We start from the raw sequence: 15,730 nt of genomic DNA, 5'->3' as shown, positions 1-15,730 counted from the left end.
TTCCTCCATTGATAAAAATTTCAATGTGCAACAATGCTCGTGCAGTTATAGCAGTTCCCAACACATGCTCTCATCCCTGGAGCAAACTGTAAGCTCTTCACCAAAGTGCACGATTGCCGAAGCTCCACGGCATAAAGGGGGAAAGATCAAATAAGAGTAAAGTGCAGGTTTTTCAAAAAAGAATAGGAAGATTTTGCTGTACCTCATAAAAAGAAGAAATCAACATGTTTATTCACCAAAATACTCGCTTTTTCACTTCTATAAAAAATAAACACATGAATCCTCCCAGTACTCTCCAACAGGAGGGCATGATGCTGAATGGCCAAAAACATGATGATACAATATAAAAAAAAAATTATGTGTGTGTGGGGGGGATGTTACTTTGTTCAAGTCAGATCTGCCTGGGCCACAGTGGCTTTAGGGAGGGGGAGAGTGTTGTAGCGAGTGTGAAACAGTAACAGAGGCAGATTATTATGGTAACACAACCACCAAAGACACTAAAAAGAGGGAATAAAAAATTGTAAACACTTCAGGAAGCAAGCTACATATGAAAGAGATGTTCACAAAAATATGTGCTAGGTGGGGGTCAACCTAGAGGAGGAACCAATTCCAAACCCTCCAAAAAGTGGTAGAAAAAAAAACGCACAGCGGGGATAAAACGGGAAAACTTGGAATGCTAGAAAACTCCTGCCATTTGGAGTAAAGCCGTTGCTCTTGCGTGCTTCGAACTGAAAGAACAGGCCAGACAAAACGTGGCGGGCTTTCTTGAACGCAATGAGAACGGCCGACATAATGGTTACTCCTCACAACAGAGCCAAAAATCGTGCCCTGGGCCAATTGTATAACTTGATTCATTGACCGAAAGCTACACACACAGCCTTTCCATTTAGGTTCTCAAAGGCCATGCCTCATTAGGCTGGACCACCCACGAGCACCTTAACATTTCAATTAACGCTGATATGTTGGACCGGACTACACAGCTGGGCCACAGAAGCACTGTAACGCCTGAAAAATGACAGGGAGAACGGGCAGCAGAGCTTGTGGAAACATTTAGAACTAGGTTGAAATGTGTGTGGTATACAGAGGGCTTTGGGGTGCAAGAAAACAGGGCGAGCATGGAGGAGTGGAGCTTTATTACATTAGAAAAAAAAGAAAGGAACATAAAGCACAGGCAAAAGTGAAAGCCATGCGACCTATGGGTTGGTCCCCAGGCAAAGGAAAAAGTTAAGCCACAGCGTACACAGCAGAGGAAACAATAAAATAGTCAAAATACTGAACAGAAGATAGTCAGAAGGCACCCAAAGTTTAAAGCCCAGTGGCAAAGAAAAGGTGCAACATATCAAAGGCATAAGATAGAGGGGAAAAAAAAACAATGAACCACAGACCACAAATCAGTTGCAGACAAAGCGAGAGGCTAGTAAACCTGCAACCAAGCTCTTCTCGTACATAGGCTGTGAAACTGCACATTGCAGGAAAACAGAAAATAAAGAGCTCGGTAGATGTAGAGTAATAACGAAACCGAGCAAGCCGGGACGATGGCAAGGCCTTTACAGGTCCCTTATCTTGGCTAAACATAGATAATACACTACAGAGAGAGAGAATTATGTGCTAAGGTAATGTAGTAAACAGTGACAAAGCTCGGCAACATGGCAAAGACTCTGCGCAAGACCACACAGCAACAGCAACGGCTTTTTCCCTGCACTACACAAACATAAAAATAAAAATGAAAACAAAGGTGTTAAACTAAAAACAGTGCATTTAATGGGTAGGATAAACGAGAAAGCAGGGAGGTGGAAATGTCCCGTTTTAGGGTAAGAAAAAAAAAAGTGTTAAGAGCACGCATTGCCAGTTCGCACATGTGACACCAGCACCAGTGCTCGAGTTGAGCCAGAAGTGAGGCTGCCATTGCAATTCCAATATTGGACAACCCAGTGCATTTCGTAACGGCGAGCCAGCATAACCCCATGGTGGACCGGTCATGAGGTGTCCCAATGTCGGGCTAACATTGGTCCCCCGTTTTCAGTGCTGCTGGGGTGGGCGATGGCAAACAAAATGAGGGGTGGGGGGGGACGAGCTCTCGCTATAGGCAAAACTTCCCAAAGGGGTTATCTTGCCAGCACATTGCTCAGCAGTGTTCTCGAGGATGATGAACAAAGGCACGGTATAAAAATAGGTGCATGCCAAGAGCTTGGCTCTCTGCACTATCTGATGTTTGTATTACAGCTTAAAGCTACACCACCGTCTAGACCCAGCTAGAGCCCTCAGGTTTCGAAAAAGCACATGAGTGACAGCAGGTTTGTCGATGAGAACAGTTGATACTAAGGTACCCCCACCCTCCCACAGCACTGGAAACCCAGATGACAAGCAAAACAAAGGCTTAGCATTTGCACACCATGTGTGCGCAGTGTGCAGGTCGGTCCAGGAGAGACATTCAAAGTGTCTCTTCAATCAGTCCAGCTCCATTAACAGGCGTGCAATCATTTATGCGTCTACTGCTGCTAACACGCCAATCTGCTACGATGAAAAAACACAGCCACATGTGATGCAAGCGCCACCTTTCCACAAGTCACGGTACTGCCAGTCTATTTTGGTAAAAGACTTCTGCAAGCTCGACACACACTTCGCTAGCCACAATAAAGACGCTGATCTGCATGGGGCCCAAATAAAAATGACCCTGCTATGTCCCTGCTCTGTTTATGACCTCAGAAATGGAACAACAGTGCAGGCAACATGGGACGAATACACCGACAGGCATTTGCCATTTCCATTGTCCCACTGGCAGACCCTGTTATTCCTTTTTAAGATGTCAAACCACAAGGCGCAATTGGTACCCTTCCAGAGGTGTCCGTCTTGCACACTGCACACACCGACTTACAAACAAATCGGTGAACTGCACACTCCTTCTACACACGGGCGTTGCAACTGTAAAACGCGCTGAAACTGGCGTGGAGCCACAAAAAAGATAACTCAAAACCACCAAGTGGAGCAGGGATAAGAGACTCAGCCAGGCTGATATTTAGGTGCATGGTTTTCTAGATGACCTCTCAACATGTTGAGAAAGGCAATGAAAAGGGGTGTAGGAAGGATGGATGCCGAGAGGACTCATCACTCATGTTGCTGCTTGTGATTTCAATCCAAACGCAGGAAAACGAAGGAAAAAAAAAAAAGCGGGATGGGGGGGAGGCAGCCTGCAGACCCGCCGCAGACTACTCTTAATAACAATGCACACGTCTCAATAAGAGTTAAAAAAAAAAGAGGGGCAAAACTAAAGGCAGTGGAGGTGCAGCACCGTTCCACAGGAAACACAAAAAATGCCTCATCTTCGGCACACGCAACACTTCTTTTGAAAAAGTCAGGCTCAGCCTTTTTGACATACAGATGAGGTGCAGCCACCACTTCTCAAATTGAAAAGACAAAAAGAAAAAAAGTTTAAACGTAAAATTTGACCCCCTCCCTGTGCAGATTACCCTGCCGCGTTTTGACATCCTGCGCAGGATGTCACAACAGATGCGTGCCTCGCAGCATCGCGCGCGTGCACTGTGGTCCTTTTGAAACGGGACGATGCCTTGCTCCACGTGCCATGGCAATGTTTGCTGTGCCTTCTGTCGCACATTTTTTCTTTTCTTCTTTTTTTGGGTCCCACTTTGCTGTTGCTGCTCTCTCAGCAGTCTCGGCCTCTTCCGTCACAAGACCCGTCCACCCTCTTCCACCAGTTGTGTAAGCTCCGAGAAGGCGCTAAAGGAGGAGAGGCTTGGACAGGGCCTACTCAGATTGTCGACTTGGAGAAGGAGACCCGCAGGTGATTGGAATCGCTCAGCTGGTAGTTGTGCATTTTCTGGAAGGCAAGAGGCAAGTTAGAAATGAGCAAACGTGAAATGCACGAACACTGCGGAACAGCCAAGTAGAGTGCTCAAACCCGCTAAAGAACACAAAAAAGAAACACGAAATCTGTTCAGACAAAGTACTCTTTGAACACTATTTTCGCAATAATAGGTTGATTCTATTTTTTCCATTCCAGTTCAAAAGTTCCATTGTTTTCAATTCCATGCTGAAATCCTAGTGCTAGTGCATCAGTGTGACATCATGGATCTCAATGTACAGCAGAACCACATTGATTCAAGCGCAACGTAAGATGTGAGAACATTACAGAATGGCAACATATCAAACGTTAACATAATACGCTGGTCACAACATAAAAAGCAGTAAAGTAAACTTACGATGAGTGCCGTGACAGCCTCTTCGACAGAGCCCATCTGGATAAGTGCCATCTTTCTGTCTTTCCTGTAAAAAAAAAAAAAAAAAAAAAATCAAACACCTCTATTTCAAGTATAGCTCTAATAGTGCAATTAAACAAGCTGCACTGTGGTCACTAAACAAATCGCAGTAGGATATTTGTTAGCAACAACACCACAAGCAACAAAAAGAAAGCGCTTAACATCCAGCACAGCATGAAATGGCAAAAAAAAAGGAGCTTTTTGATTTCTGAACCACACAAGGTGAAAGTGACACACAAGGTGAAAGTGATTTCAAACGGTGCAACTGAGAAGACCACAGAGGTTAACTCAAGATGCATCCAGCCGATAAGAGAACAACCATTACGTGGTAGCTAAATAAGTTCTATGCATCGTCCCCCTTTAACATGCTACGCCGAGTAGCCAGACACTGGCTATGCACCTTCTCCTTTAGCAGGTGTGCACACCTGTTGGGGCTACTAAATACTAAATCCCAGCCACAAAAAAGAGAGCGACACGTGAAAAAAAATAAAAAAAATAAAGAACACACACACACACGCAAGTGTCAGTGTCACAGCAGTTCTACAGGGATAATCCAGCCCGCAAGAACAAGTGAACTCTGGGACACTTTCTCATAAAAAAAGATTGAGAGAAAGAAGGATAAAGAGTAGGTGGAGACAACTTACGGGAAGAACTTGAATGCCACCACTGTGCCGCCGGTTTGCGTGAATGCCTCCCGTATCTGCTCTTCAGAGACCGTTGGCCTGCAAAGCAAAACGAGGGAGAGCCATGATGCTATGCTGGTCCTCGAACATTACATGTCATCAATAAAGCAGAATAGGGTGGCCGTATAGAAACTAACTTGAGACTGTGAAAGGGGAAACTGTCATTCACTTCACTAGAACGAAGCTAAAAAGGAAGCTAAAACCTTTTCTTTCATGAACCTTCCTCCCCCTTGCAAGCTTCCACAGAACCGATTTGCCAAACTTGGGACTACTTCAAAATGTAATACAGCTACACATTCACTCAATATATAGACAAGAAGGTGCCCCACAGCACCAATGCAAGTGGTGCAATAAGCTTGGTGTCCCCATTCAAGTGAATCAATGGGCTTACGGGATGTTGGAGAGGTGGAGGGTGGCCGAGGGTGGGTAGATGTTCTGGTAGTTCTTGGAGCCAGGCTTCTTGAAACGGTGCAGGGGCGAGTTGATGTAGTCCTTGGTGAGGCCAGCGTCTGGCTGCCCATCCTTGGGCAGTTGCACTATGTGATGTTTGGATGGCGTCACCCGGATGGGCTTCCCGTACACCTTGAGCTTGTCCAGGTGGCTCATGGCTGCCACCGGAGAGAAAAAGCAATTAGCGAAGAAAAGTCATGAGCCACGCTCAAAAAAGAAACTTCTCAAAAGCACAGTTAGCCCACTGCTAAGCATGTCACAGGTCAGGAAGAGCCGCAGGTCACAGCCACGCCGTGTCTGACGAATCCAGTTGAGTCGCACCACTAAAGACCAATCCAAGCCCAGCTAAACAATGTGCCTAGAGTGCCTTCGCGGTAGCAGGCAAAAGTAGCAGGATTTCTTCACATTCCATGAAATCGAAGCTTTGGCCGGCACTTTATCTCCATATTGTAATTACTGCTACACCTTTCTATGTAAGCAGATGTACTGTCACGGACAAACAAAATGTGAATAAAAAATCAGAAAGTAGAACACGTTTCTCAAGTATTAACTCGCTAGCATGATTCCATGCTGCTACTTATCCGGTTGCCAAAGATGGCATAGGGCTCACACTAAGCTTGAAGCCAAAATTATGCCGGCATTACGTATTGGCAAGAACAGATAGGAAAGAATACGTTCTGTTAGCCCCAACTTGTTTACCTACCATCTAGCCACATACTTTATCATTATCTTTCTTGGTATGGGCTAATGAGGTGGTTTAACTCTACACAGGAAATAATGTCATGAAGGCACTATCAGCATAAATTCACACGCAAACCAGTTCAAGACTGCTCCAACGCGTTATTTCGTTTCCGGTTAACGTGCAACTGAGAACATTGGTAACAGTGGCTTAATTCAGACTTGGAAACGTACACATGGCATTACTTCATGCTTAGAAACAAGCTACTGGGTGTTTACATGTCGCACTTCCATGTACAGTCAACATCCAACTTTTCAGACTCTCTAGGGGCTACAAAAACATCCCAAAAATGAGTGCATGCCCTTTACTTTACTGCACCAAAAGCTCAAATCGCTGCAGGCACGTCCGAAATAGCTCTGAAATAGTGTCCGAACCGCTTCATGCCCCAAATTGGGGTATGTGGCGGTTCCACGAAAATCAGTCGTTGACTGTAATGACATGTAAAAGATGTCTGTTACAGCACAAATGTCAATTTATGCAAACGATACAAGAGCAAAACCAGAGGCCACAGTGGCAACAAGATAATGAAGCACTGGACGTGAGGGAAAAAAAAAAAAGTTAGAAAAACGTTCTCACCCAGCTGTGCTTGCTGTGGTTCGGCCATCTGAATGAGCGCGCTATCCTTCTTGTTGAAGAGGATCTTCACCCTGATCACGTCGCCATACACACCTATTCAAAGGTTCGGAGAAAAGGGGAGAAAAAAAATTGGCAGGCACACGTCATCAAGCACGCACTGAAAAGTGCAGTGCTACAGCCTTTATGCATCTCTGAATGCTTACTACGAAAAAAAAAAAAAAAAAAAGAAATGGCCACTCTGCAAGACTCGGGAACCTTCCCTTACTGCAACACCAGGAACAGAAGCAGCTGAAGGCGGAGCAAAAGGCAGAAAGATTGCACCCAAATTTATAATACAATGACTGTGGAGTTTCACAATATTCTCGTGCATACAACCTGCACCGAGAAATCGGGTATCAAGTGACAGCGCAGGTTATACGGAAATTCTAACATCAGATGCAGCTTAACTGCACCACAGTGCATTGCTGTAGAGCCATATTTCACTTTCTGCCAATAATGGCGCCGAATTGCTTTTGTAACGATTTGAATATTGTAGCATGCAATTATGAGCCCCAATTACAATCCCCATCTTGGAGAGACCCCTTACAGGAGCAAAAATTATGAGCAAAAATAGGGTTCTCTATCTCCCCTTGTAACACCACCAAATAATGCTGCAAACACCACCAACGGGGTGCTTCATTTGCAATTGAAAGGCTTAATTGACACAAAAATACAAAGCTGGAGTACTTTATACTTGCACCACCATAATGGCATTCCTTTAACCTAGCACCAAAAGAGTGACTGGAAGAGCAGATGACGGAGGTGTCTGCTGTTTCATCAGCCAAATATGCTATTTTCACGAGCTGGGAACTTTTTTCATACAGCACTCATACGTGTTTGCACTTGCCCTACGTAAAGTTGATGGTGTCGCGGACCAACAACTTCAACAAATTTACAACACCCGACGAGGGTGCTGCATACGCTAGCTAGCATATGAAGAACATATATGTTCACGATTTTTTGACTATCATGATTGACAGAGGCACACTCATGCGATACTATACTACCAGACAAGCTCACAATCGCTATTGAATATGGCCTAACACACACTTGTCCCAGGTGAGAGCTGCGATGGTCAATGCAAGAGCTCGGAAAGATGAGGGTGTCACCATGCACAGTTTTTCAGGAGGCCACCAAGTTGTTCACACTTGCTGAAAAGGCAGCCACAGAATGGTACTATAACTGCAACAAAAGCTTGCTTTGCGACCAAGGGAGCCAGTTATCGGGCAAGATTTATAACCCTAGCATCTGTGCAATGCTGTCATTAAAACATTTAGAAATTAAGTAAACTATTGACTGGTTGTCACTGCTAGCTTGAGTAGTTCTGCTTTTACTGCTGCCAGAATGTGCAGTGCTTTTAAAGTGTGTGCGCAACGTTTTCAAGCCGCACTCCAGTTGCGGATCTACATTGACAGTAGCTGGCGGTGAAGGAAAACTGACGCCAATTCTTTACAGCCAGGGGTGGTTTATTCTCGGACGATCACTTTCGCGAGATTATGTCCGACTCTGCTCTGGATGCAACAGCGTACGTATGTGGCTAACGGCGTTTCTGCTGCAGTGCCAAAAATGCCTTCGGCTGTGCACCCTGCATATACTACAAATAAGTTCGGTGCCGAGTCGTGCAAGATCTTGCAAAAGTGAGCGCTTGAGATTGCCACCCTGGGGTTACTAATGATTTCACCCGTTTATAAATGTGCCATTTCACCAGCATTTTCTGCAGTTTGCAGCAATTTGTTAGTGGAAAGTGCAAGCCAAACCAAATGAGCAGCTGAAAAGAGCATCACTAAGCGACATGTGTTTACAGACAGAAGACACGAGGTTGTTACAACTACTCTATCCTGCATAACTTGGCAGAAAAAAAAAAAAAAAAAAAAGCAGTGAAGGGACCATGAGTTACATAACCAGACCTAGTACATTGCGAAGTGCCATAGACACAACTGGACAGTCCAGAAAATTAGAAATTTATTTACTGTGCAAGTTACTTCCTTAACTGCGTGGTACATGGTGACAACTTTTCCTGGGGAAGGAGGGATGTACACAGATAATGAGAAGTATAGAAGAACTGCAAAGGTGCCTCAGACAGTGTTACAGGCTCTGATGGAGGCCAGAAAACCACTGAAGCTGGAAACGGGTATGAAGATATCCGCTGTAAACTATCAGCACCATCTGCCTTATGCAGCCAGTTGTTCACAGAGAACTAACCTCGTCAGTTTTGCCTTGACTACCTTTCACTTGAGTGGGTAGATCTCGCAACTGTTAGTAACCTTGTTGCATACTGTGACCCAAATACAATAACCACTGTATGCCGTTTTTTCTTTTGAATTCAGTACCAATGAGTCACACTTAAGAAAGCACTTTCTACAGACATAAGCAGTGGAGTTCAGAAATCGGTGCATGCAACTTAATTTTTCTTTTCGACAGTTTTAACACTGTGTTGTACATGATATCCTACTGTGGTACTTTACTGTGAGATACCCTGTGTGCATGTGTACCTTATGCTGCGGACTAATGTGGCAGCTACCACCTGTTAAGATGACCACAGAATTGCGTTAACAAGGTGGCAGCCTGCAGGCTACCCACTACAATCCAAATTCACTCTTGCTACTTGCTTTCCACCATTACATACAGGAAATAAATGGTATCAGCCTTTGTCTAGCCTCGTCTCATGCTGACAAAAATGTATTAGCAATGTTCTGTCATTATTGCGAATGCCTGTTTGTTTCGATGCTGTTAGGCTTTGGAAAACATGCCACTGAGGCACAAAAAGCGCATTTAGTGTTGATCAGGTGCTGGCGATGTGGAGTGCTCTAAAATGCCCTAATTCTTTACTGCATCCTGAACTTACTCGCTGCTTAAGAGTGATACGTGATGAAAGTATATTACACTGCTATCGCAGCACATCTACTAGTTCCACAGAAAGGCAATGCATGCACAGTCGGCCCCCACATCATGATGAGGTTGGTAACAACTACATCACTATCATCTGGCAATAGCCCTTACCAGAGGCTAACCCAATAAAAGACTACACATGCATCTTTCCCTGAATAAATGTTTTTGAATCGGAGTTAAACATGCAGTTCTCTTTGTTGCGCTGTGTGCCATCACACAAAATGTTTATTACAAGATCCTCACAACAGGCCCAGTCTTTTTGTAATGGTACATCAGGCACTACATAAACTATTGCTCCTGTCGCTACTACTTGCAATACACACAAAGGCTTCAGCAGACAGCTATGTTTGTGGTGGTTGGCTAAGATGTCTAAGATGGCACAGGAATCTACTGGCCAAAAAAAAAAAAAAAAAAAGCAGCCTGTATGCACCGAGAAACATGCCACCTGCAGAAAAAGTAAACAAAGATGCAACTGCATGAAACAGAAGAAAAGAAAAGAGCTTCCGTCTGCAACCAGTAGCAGAAACTGTAACACAAGTCAGGTGACAGCACACACAAGAGAGCACACACACACAGCACTGAGAACAAAGTCTTGAAAATAAGACAGCTAAAGGGCCCTGCAACGCTCCCGAGAAGACCTGTCAGGCGGCACCGACAGCATTCATCATGATGCGGTGACATCGTGCACTTCGTGTGCAGGACGTGACAATCTTGTGCAGCACTGTGTTCATTGGTTAAAGACAATGCACAATTTGATATTCCCCCAAGATCACAATCACTGCGAAATAACTACGGCGTTACGTTGTAACAGCAATTTTAATTTATGCATAGGCTGTAGCAATCAACATGCCAGGCACTTGATACGCCAAAGTTCACCTCATGGTAGCTGTTGTAACCAAAGTGACGCCATGGCTTACGAGATTAAACCGTGCACAGCCCAATCTCGAATGTCACAGTAACGCCGTCCAGCCGAGCAAACTTGGCAATCATGGCATGCCGAATTCTAAAACTTGACTTCAGTGCCCTGCTGCTACGGAGCAGCTGCAGCTCTATGTCGTGGGAGAGTGAAATGCGGTATCCAGAGCCACAAAAACTCGAGTTGAGGGTAGCTGCAATTTTGCTCAGAATCTGAAGTTTCTGTGACTGATAAATAGAGCATGAGTGCATTATCAATTATTATTTCTCTTGCTCTTAGCTGTTTCACATGCAAAAAGGTGTAGAGCAAGAATGGTGGACTTGAAGCGTTGCAGGGCCCCTTTAACTTGTAAAGAAAACAGGATAAGGAACATTACAAGACAAGATAAGCAACTCGTGAGATAAAGAAACGGTCACAACCCAGAACAAAACCTATGCAAACCAGCCACAGGCACATGTGTGTGCGTGCAAAGTGTGTGTGAAGTCAGTCCAGCACAGACACCAGAGAGTTCTAGCATGTTTTAGCATTTACTGTTTCAGCGGAATATCGAGACGGAGCAGCGGACAGAGGCGGTGGGGACATCTTGCGACGGGGCACTCAACGAGGCTTTTTGTGGCTCTGATATGTTGGTTAGAAGCCTTCGCACTGTGACACGGGCCTGCGAATGCTGTACTTTTCACCGCCGAGAGGTGCGACGTGATAGGAGATTGTTCTGGTACACTTGGAGCATGCCGTCACGAAACACTAGAGCAAGTGCAGCTATTTGCGTTAAAGTTTTTAAAATTTAACGTGTAGATTTGAACGTACCATAGGTGCGTAACCGGGCTGAGGGGGGACATTGTAGCGGAGCTATCGGCATTAGTTTTGACCATTTGATGTCCTTTAATACGTCTGCAAAGTACTGTACACTGGCGGTTATGCATTCCACTTCGGTCACAAAGCAGCCACCATGGCTGGACATCAAATTAGCGACCTCTGGCTCGGTTCGTGTTTCCGTCCCGTTACTCCTCTAAAACAGAACGCTAGAATGCACACACATTGGCTAGAACACTCAATGGCATTGTAAAATTGCACAGAGGGGAGAAAAAAAAGCGTATGAGAAATTAAAATCAGAGAAAAATAAAATTTAAATAATAAGAACAGTGGGAGGCAGTGAGCACAGAACAAAGAAAAAAAAAAAAAAGTAAGAGCATCTGTGGGCTGCTGAGAAAATAAACAAAGGCTTAACGAGAAGGAAATTAAAAAATGAGAACGTACCAAAAAGGGTAAAGAGAGCGTCGGGCGTGACCATCTAAAAAACGAGGAGGAGGAGGATGAGAAGAGGCAGGCCCCAGCAGAAGAGGGTGTGTGCGGCCAGAGGGCACCCACGGACGAAGGGAGGGTTGGTGGTTGGTTGGTTGGTGGTCGGTGGGTCGGGCCAGTGTCCCACCACAAGAGAAGCGCGCATCCGCATGACAGCCACAGGAGGCGGCGGCGGCAGCAGCCGTGGTTTTCAGTTTGTATGGCAGTTTGTTTTTTTTTTTTTTTTTAAACAGGACAGAGAGAGAAAGGGGGTAGATGGAGAAAGAGAGAGAGAAAGAAGAGAGAGCGGGAATGAGGAAATGACGTGCATGCGATGAAGAGGTTAGTGATGTGAACAGTACAGGCAGGGATTTAGTTTTAGTACGAGGTGGGTTTGGACACCAGGTAAAGGGTGGGAGGTATGGACACAAGTGCAAGGTACGAGGGACAATAACAGTGATTTAAAAGGAAGAACAAAAAAAAAATGAAAATAAACAAATGTTTCCAGCACAACAAATGTGCAAAAGCAGATAAGGAAGCAGCAAAGAGGTATGTTACGAAAGAGGGGGGGGGGGGGAGGTAAGGAGAAAAAAAAAAAAAAACGAGGTGCAGGATTAAAGAGCAGTTATAAAACAAAATTTTAAACAAGCAAAGGAAGAGAATAGTAGAAATAGCAAAGAAATGTCCATAATATGCAAGAAATAAGCAAAAAAAATTTAAAGAGAAAAGTAATGCCAGAGGAACACAGCCAAATATGATGACAGGATGCACGAGAGAAATTAAAATGAAAAACAGATCACAGGTACACAGATGTTGAGAATTGGCAAGTATGTCGCAAAAGCGTTAGTGGAAGGGTCAGCACACAAAAGGGGGGGGGGGGTTAGAAATACATGAAGGCAGTTGAGTTTGTATTAATCATTGTTTTGTTAATCGTGTAGGAAGGGAGGGACGAGAGGGAAGGGCAGGGTGCGGACAGAAGATAGTGGATGGTGTAAAGGGAGAAGGGGACGGGGTCAAGAGACAGAGAAAGAGAGAGAGAGATACAGTGAGAGAGAGACAGCAGAGAGACAGTATTAGAGAAAGAAGCGAGAGCCAAAAGAAAGGTTGGAGAGAAAAAAAAAAGAAACAAAACAACAGGTCAAAAACTGGAAAAAGGCATATAAACCAAACAAACGCTCAGCACAAAAGAAAAAGGAGAAAAACTGAACTGAGGCAAACAATTAACGACAAACAACAGCAGCAGCGAGTGGGCAGTGGCAGATAGCACGAGCTGCAGTGAATTGAAAGCATGCGGCCAAAAAAAGTGCAACTAGGCGGCACATCGTGCAGCAGAAGAGCTAGGACAGCTAGGAGTGAGGGGCGCTTCACAATGCTAGGGCAAGCACCTCGGGGAGATCAGAGGGCACAGAGCAAGATAGACAGGAGCGCCGACTCAGTAAAATAGACAATTCGATTAATTAGGCCCATCATTAGGCACTGCGGGTTCTCGCGTAGGTGTCGCTTCATACTCACGCAATCATGAGTGCCGACTTCCCCTAGATGCTGGGCAATGCTAGGCCAGGATAATGCAACGATTCTACAACTCCAATGCTATTTCCTTTCTCGCTTTGGCAGTGGTCTAAGCAGCGCTTCGCCCACATTAACTCCCGGAAGTGGCCAGCTGTGAACGGTGAGTGATAAGAAGAGAACAGAATCTAGCAAAAGGAACCTTTGCATCACTTTGGCCCTATGTTTGTTATGGTGTAAAAGACGTGAAACATTGTGAAGGATAACTGACTGGTGCTATTTCCTGTACAGTCCCTTCTCTTTGACATCTTTTACACCATAACCAACTTGCCCAGCAACAAGCAGTAATACTATGTTAACCCTAGGTTCCTGGCTCAACATACTGGAGGTGGTGAAACATGCCAGTGCCATCAAACTGCCGCCATGCAGCAGGGTGCTCTCCACCACTGTGTTCTTTCAAGCGCACAAACATGCTCTTAACACCTTACTCAGACCTCGGATAACACAAGGCTTTGGCAGACCGTCAGAGTCTCCACCTACTGCCAGCTTTGTGCCTGACCTGAGCTTTGTACAATTAAAGTTGTAATGGTCAAAGTGCACAACAGCATGAGCTCATTTTTCACCATGCTGGCATGACCCAACAAGGCTTACTCTTTACTGCCTGCCTCATCTGCACGAAATTTCAGCACTGACATGTCACGAGACGGAGAGGCGAGAGAATCACAATCACAAAGGCACATGGGAGAAAGTGCCAAGGACAGTTAGGCAGCATCCATCGCCAAGACATTTATGTCCCCTCGCCAAATGCAATGCAAGATATATAGGTCAGCGATCCTGTGCATCTTCCTCCATGGTGCAGGGTAACCTGTGCGCCAGTCACCTTGGTGCGGTAAGCCCAGACATTCAACACAGCTACATGCTCTCTAGCCGTCCACAATGACTGACAAAAGTGAGCTAAAGTAGTGAAAAGCCTCTGCTTAACTATACTTACACTACTTATTCACACACAGAAACTATACCTTAAAGAAGGTGCGAAGAGCAATATGGTGCTTTACTTTGTAGTTTATAAGACTGCACATATGCAGGAACTGAAGCGTGTTGTATATATTTTATGCATACATTTCCCAATAGCCTTCATATGCAGAACAATCCTAGCCTTTCAAACACCTACGTTTTGTGAACATTTACAAAATTAGCTTGCTTTTCACTACTGCAAATTTCAGGCATACCTAAAAGACCTGCACAACGCATTCTAAAGCAGACAGCAAGGCTTTGATGACTTTTACTAACTGCGCATTAACAGAGTCGGAGTTTTACACACTCACTTATTAGTATGCAGGAATGCACACATCAGAATGCAAACCCACATCTCAAGCCAATCGCGTGGTTGCATATAAACGGAGGGGTATATTTTTTGTTGGGTCAGCTGGCGAAACAGCTATTAGAAGAGGGATGTGCAAATTGACGCACATGCACAGGAGAGGACAAACAAGAATGGCTTGTGTTGTCTTTCTCCGAATATGTACCCTCATTAACTAAACAGTGCACAAGATGCTTTGCTAGCACAAAAGAGGAGTCATACTTTCATTTCTGTTAAATAATATGATCATCATCTCTTCTTTCTCTAGCACTGGCATGAACTCCAATAACAAATATTGGATATAACAGGTATTTCCATTTTGAATGCGACAAAAGGCCAAAAGAAACCCTTTGAGACTGGAAAACTTGTAAGAAAAAAAAGTAACAAGAAAAACCAGACAGACAACAAATAAAGCAGGGGTGGGTGCAGCTGAAGTCACAACAAAAGTGCAAGAAAAAAAAAATTAAATGAAGGTGCTCTCTGAAATGGAAAAGAAATATGAAACAGCAGAAAAGCAGGGAAGTACGAAACCGCGATAGGCAAAGAGAAACAGCTAAGTTGGCTCATGAGTTAAAAGTTAAAACAGCAAAATGAGAAAGAAAAAAAATGTGCACAAGAAAACTTAAAATAAGGAACAAACACCAGGAGGCTGAAAGTTGCACTTGAGAAACAAGTACTCTTCAGTCTTGGATATCGGTGAAGTACAGAATCTGTGGGAAATGTGTGTGCGTGTGCGCTCAGGAGAACACTTACAAGTGAAGGCAAGACGGTGAGAATGCTTTTCATTTATGCAGGTGAGGTGTGCCGGAGTTTATTAATGACACGCGGCGGCATAACAGCTTAATGTGCAACTAATTCCAATCATGGCCACCCTTCCAATCAAGAACGATACTTGCTGTCTAGTCCCTGTAAAATTGTCCTGTTTGCTTGTGCTGACGCGACTAACAGCTACAGTTGACAAGACCTGCAAGGTTAAGGCAACCAAGAGGACAGACAGGCATAATATGGCTGACATCA

At 44.6% G+C, this 15,730-nt stretch overlaps 1 protein-coding gene across 8 annotated transcripts in view; it reads right to left on the bottom strand.

The window, feature by feature from the left end:
* Positions 1 to 206: 206 nt before the first annotated feature.
* LOC119433364 (polypyrimidine tract-binding protein 1) overlaps positions 207 to 15,730 on the bottom strand; it is a 136,668-nt gene continuing 121,144 nt past the window's right edge. For 6 of the 8 annotated variants that reach the window (XM_049658596.1, XM_049658594.1, XM_049658597.1 and 3 more), the window contains 7 exons: positions 11,824 to 11,857; positions 6,723 to 6,815; positions 5,349 to 5,565; positions 4,919 to 4,996; positions 4,218 to 4,281; positions 2,556 to 3,835; positions 207 to 2,511 (listed from right to left, as the gene is read on the bottom strand). In XM_049658596.1, the coding sequence (XP_049514553.1) occupies positions 3,767 to 3,835; positions 4,218 to 4,281; positions 4,919 to 4,996; positions 5,349 to 5,565; positions 6,723 to 6,815; positions 11,824 to 11,857 (555 nt within the window). In that variant the 3' untranslated portion in view covers positions 207 to 2,511; positions 2,556 to 3,766. Of the gene's footprint in view, positions 3,836 to 4,217; positions 4,282 to 4,918; positions 4,997 to 5,348; positions 5,566 to 6,722; positions 6,816 to 10,046; positions 11,770 to 11,823; positions 11,858 to 15,730 lie in introns of those variants that run through there. The other 2 variants (XM_037700528.2, XM_049658600.1) reach the window with 2 other exon arrangements.

The sequence above is a fragment of the Dermacentor silvarum genome, chromosome 11 (assembly GCF_013339745.2).
Source record: "Dermacentor silvarum isolate Dsil-2018 chromosome 11, BIME_Dsil_1.4, whole genome shotgun sequence".
NCBI lineage: Eukaryota > Metazoa > Arthropoda > Arachnida > Ixodida > Ixodidae > Dermacentor > Dermacentor silvarum.
Note: the sequence above shows the minus strand (reverse complement) of the source record. Positions and strands in the feature narration are given on the sequence as shown.